The sequence below is a fragment of the Zerene cesonia genome, chromosome 20 (genome assembly GCF_012273895.1).
Source record: "Zerene cesonia ecotype Mississippi chromosome 20, Zerene_cesonia_1.1, whole genome shotgun sequence".
NCBI classification, from domain to species: Eukaryota; Metazoa; Arthropoda; class Insecta; order Lepidoptera; family Pieridae; genus Zerene; species Zerene cesonia.
This window is the reverse complement of record NC_052121.1, coordinates 10,800,117-10,803,903: the sequence shown is the minus strand read 5'-3', so window position 1 is coordinate 10,803,903 and position 3,787 is coordinate 10,800,117. Positions and strand designations below refer to the sequence as shown.

At 50.5% G+C, this 3,787-nt stretch overlaps 2 protein-coding genes across 2 annotated transcripts in view; both read left to right on the top strand.

The window, feature by feature from the left end:
* LOC119834901 (E1A-binding protein p400-like) overlaps positions 1 to 960 on the top strand; it is a 3,529-nt gene extending 2,569 nt beyond the window's left edge. The window contains exons 3-4 of the mRNA XM_038359420.1: positions 64 to 242; positions 903 to 960. Coding sequence (XP_038215348.1) covers positions 64 to 242; positions 903 to 960 — 237 coding nt within the window. The remainder of the gene's footprint in view (positions 1 to 63; positions 243 to 902) is intronic.
* Positions 961 to 1,098: 138 nt separating this feature from the next.
* Positions 1,099 to 3,183, top strand: LOC119834967 (helicase SWR1-like). Its single transcript, XM_038359535.1, has 3 exons — positions 1,099 to 1,222; positions 1,796 to 2,277; positions 2,719 to 3,183. Exons 2-3 carry the CDS (start codon positions 1,870 to 1,872, stop codon positions 3,166 to 3,168), a joined length of 858 nt encoding a protein of 285 aa, XP_038215463.1. The 5' UTR covers positions 1,099 to 1,222; positions 1,796 to 1,869; the 3' UTR covers positions 3,169 to 3,183.
* The last annotated feature ends 604 nt before the right edge of the window (positions 3,184 to 3,787 follow it).

Below are 3,787 nucleotides of genomic sequence, written 5' to 3'. Positions count from 1 at the left end.
GCGGCCGGCGCCGCGCCCGCGTCAGCGCGCGCCCCGGCGGCGGGCGCGGCGGGCCGCCTGGAGGCGCACCGGCGCGGCTGCCTGCGGCGGCTGGCGGCCGAGAACGAGCGGCGCTGCTGGCGGCTGCCGCTGTTCGGCGCGGACCTGCGCGCCGCGCTCACCGTTCCGCCGGACGCGCACTCGCTCGTGCCGCGAAAGTCTATCGAAGACTTCCTCGCAGAAATGCATGACGTTATTGACCGGTATGTCTTCTCTTATTATTATAAATCTGAAGAGTTTGTTAATTGGTTGAACACGCTAATCTCAGGAACTACTGGCGCGATTTGGAAATTTGTTTCGTACGGTGAGTGGGGGAGCCAGAGGCCCATATCCTTTTCCTTATCCTTCCCATTCCTTTCCTTTATTCCTCTCATCAATCCTTTCTTAAGCCCTTTCCAATTTAAAGTCGACAATCCATTTGTAGAGGTGTCAGGTCTGTAATCGACCTTGCGCCTCTCCAAATGTTCATGGGCTGTAGTATCGCTTATATCGGCTGTAGTATAGCTGGCTTACCATTAGGCGACACACCAGACTCCATTGCCGACTATGACATAAGAAACAAAAACTTATTGTAAGGCTTTAGGCTATATCCTATCCTACTTCCTACTAATCCTTCCTACTAATATTATAAATGTGAAAATGTGAGTTTGTTACTCTTTCACGCAAAACCTATTGTATCGATTGTAATGAAATTTGGTACGTAGACAGCTGGACAATTGATTCCTACGGGATAAGGACTTAACGCGGTTGTAACCGAGGGGCGCAGCTAGTAGATAGATAGAGGAACAATTTATGAGTACGAGACGTACGAATGCGTTCAGCGATGTGCATCTTATTTTTGTAATGTATGTAGAAATATTCAGAATTATCAAAGTTTTGAGTGAGATTATCAAAGTATCGGTCGTTCATGGAAAAGACTAAGCCCTCAACCGTCGGCGTACCGATACCGAGAGTGAGTTGCGTGTCGGTGGCAGGTTCAGCGTGTGCTGCGCGGCGGCGCGCGCGGGCGGCGCGGCGCTGTGCGCGGGCGCGGGGCGCGGCGCGCGCGCACACCGCCGGGCCGCCGCCGCGCTGCGCCGCGCGCTGGCGCCCCGCGCGCGCGCCGCGCTCGCGCTGCTGCACGCGCCCGCGCAGCGCCAGGCCGTCGCCTTCCCGCACCCGCGCCTGCTGCAGTACGACTGCGGTCAGTGCCCTCCATGTGCGCCTCCACTTGCGCGCTAACACGTTATATTCATTATGTTTTTTAACCCATCGCCGATACGACACGTTTTTCAACAACCGCCATGCAATGATCGTCCGGTACGTTCGATACGTGCTGTGATGCGGAAATATGTAGCTATAAACTGAAATACCTAATATGCAAGTTTCTTTATTTCATAGAACGAAACGGCGAGTTTTTAACGTAAATATATATACAATCAATTTATTAATTGTAAAATGCGTAAACGTATTTTATTTTGATAGAGCTGGAATTTCTACTATGTTTTATCGATTACAATAAGAACAAGAACACACTGCACACTGTGTCTACTGAATTAGAGACAAACATACTGTTAGATATCAAGTGTGTTGAATATTCGATTGATCGTGATAAGAATGTACTGCAATTCTACCCAACTGCCTTGTTGATTTAGTCAGATGATAACAAATCTCAGCCAGTCACATAGACCAGATAGCGGGTAGTTGGGTCGAACATGAATAATTAGCGTATTCTCTGTAGTTTGAGTGAGAGTATATAGTGGGGGTGTGCGCGCAGGCAAGCTGCAGACGCTGGACGGGCTGCTGCGGCGGCTGAAGGCGGGCGGGCACCGCGTGCTGATCTTCACGCAGATGACGCGCGTGCTGGACGTGCTGGAGGCGTTCCTGTCGCTGCACGGGCACGCGTACCTGCGGCTGGACGGCGGCACGCGCGTGGAGCAGCGCCAGCCGCTCGTGGACCGCTTCAACAGCGACGCGCGCGTGTTCGCCTTCATCCTGTCCACGCGCAGCGGCGGCGTCGGCCTCAACCTCACCGGCGCCGACTCGGTCGTGTTCTACGACTCGGACTGGAACCCCACCATGGACGCGCAGGCGCAGGACCGCTGCCACCGCATCGGGCAGACGCGCGACGTGCACGTGTTCCGGCTCGTCACCGCCGCCACCGTCGAGGAGAACATCCTGCGCAAGGCCGAGCAGAAGCGCACGCTGGGCCACCTCGCCATCGAGGACGGCCACTTCACCACCTCCTACCTCCGAGCGGTCAGTGCAATATAATCTCTCATCTATTTATTACAATACAACTTCAACAAGTACCAGAGATTACTGCTCTGAAATAGGAGAGGGTTCTTACATGATTTTCATGTAAGGGTATAACATAGGTACATGTACCTATTTATATAAAATCGCGTCTTTATAATTTTTACTCGTGACGTAGATTTTTTCAAATAATGTGTTTTCTTTAATAACTGAAAACCTCGGTCTGACACGCAATGACAAAGGCGACTAAAACTGAAATGGAAATCGATCAATAAACAGGATACGGTACACATACGGTGCACCCGACGTTGCTTTGATATATGTCTATTGAAAGTGGGTCGAATACGAGTTTCGAAGAAGTCACAGACTGCTTTCCTATTAGGTTTGAATATATTCGACGCTACGCGGTCAGTCAGTTCTAACAGGGTGTCCATAAATGCGCAGGCGAACATAAAGGAGCTGTTCGGCGCGGCGGAGGGCGGCGCGGCGGAGGGCGGTGCGGCGGGGAGTGCGGGGAGCGCGGCGGGGAGTGCGGCGGGGGGAGCGGGCGAGGCGGAGCGCGGCGAGCTGGAGAGCGCGCTGGCGGCGGCGGAGGACGAGGCGGACGCGGCGGCGGCGGCGGCGGCGCGCGCCGAGGCGCAGGGCGAGCTGGCCGAGTTCGACGAGAGCGTGCCGCTCGACGACGAGCCGCGCGCCGCCGGGGACGCCGCCGACGCGCCCGAGTTCCGCGCGCTCATGGACCAGGTACCGATAAAGCACTGTTATTCGGAACCTACCAACTTTCCAATTGATTGCCATATCGATAAGCCTTCCAGAACTCGTCGAAGTAAGTACCGCCTCAACACGGACGGTCAAGTGTTACGGCCGATCACAAAGACCGCATCGCACTTTTAAACCATATTGTACAAAATGTGCTTAGTACCTCTTGAAGGGATTGCATATAAATAGCTATCTTCGATAACTGTAGCGAGATAATCTATTAATTTCCATTTCACAATCAAGAATAAGCGCTATCCAACTACTGTTGTGTTACTACCCAGGACAGCTAGCATCTTCCGTCGCACGTATCCGAGTCTTCACGAAATATGCGAAAGTATGTTCAGTATAAAAGCGATTTTTATTCTCTCATATACAAAATTTAAATAATTTGAATCTTTATGAATAATCAAGTATGATATGAATCTACACTAGTTTTATAAGTACATTCGTATTATGGGTACATTTGTATGTTATATCAGCTTTACTTATTACTAAAATGAATAGAAATCCCTACGAATGCAAGGTGCAATAAACTAGCCGTGAATCGTCTTCCATCATAATCATAATTGGAAAGTATTGTTGATTCAACAATAGAGAGATCGAGATCATATACCTTATACAGTATACAAGCGACTTAAATATAAGGTGATCGTCTAATAAACTGTAATGTGATCTTCTAATAAATACCTAGTCTTGCCATAAATATTGTAATAAAGAAAAAAGAAAATTGTTAACTGCAAATAACATTTATTAC

Coding starts and splice junctions, on each gene's coding strand:
- LOC119834967 (XM_038359535.1), top strand. CDS start 1,870: ATGACGCGCGTGCTGGACGTGCTGGAGGCGTTCCTGTCGCTGCACGGG. Junction 2,278..2,718: donor CCACCTCCTACCTCCGAGCG/GTCAGTGCAATA, acceptor ATAAATGCGCAG/GCGAACATAAAGGAGCTGTT.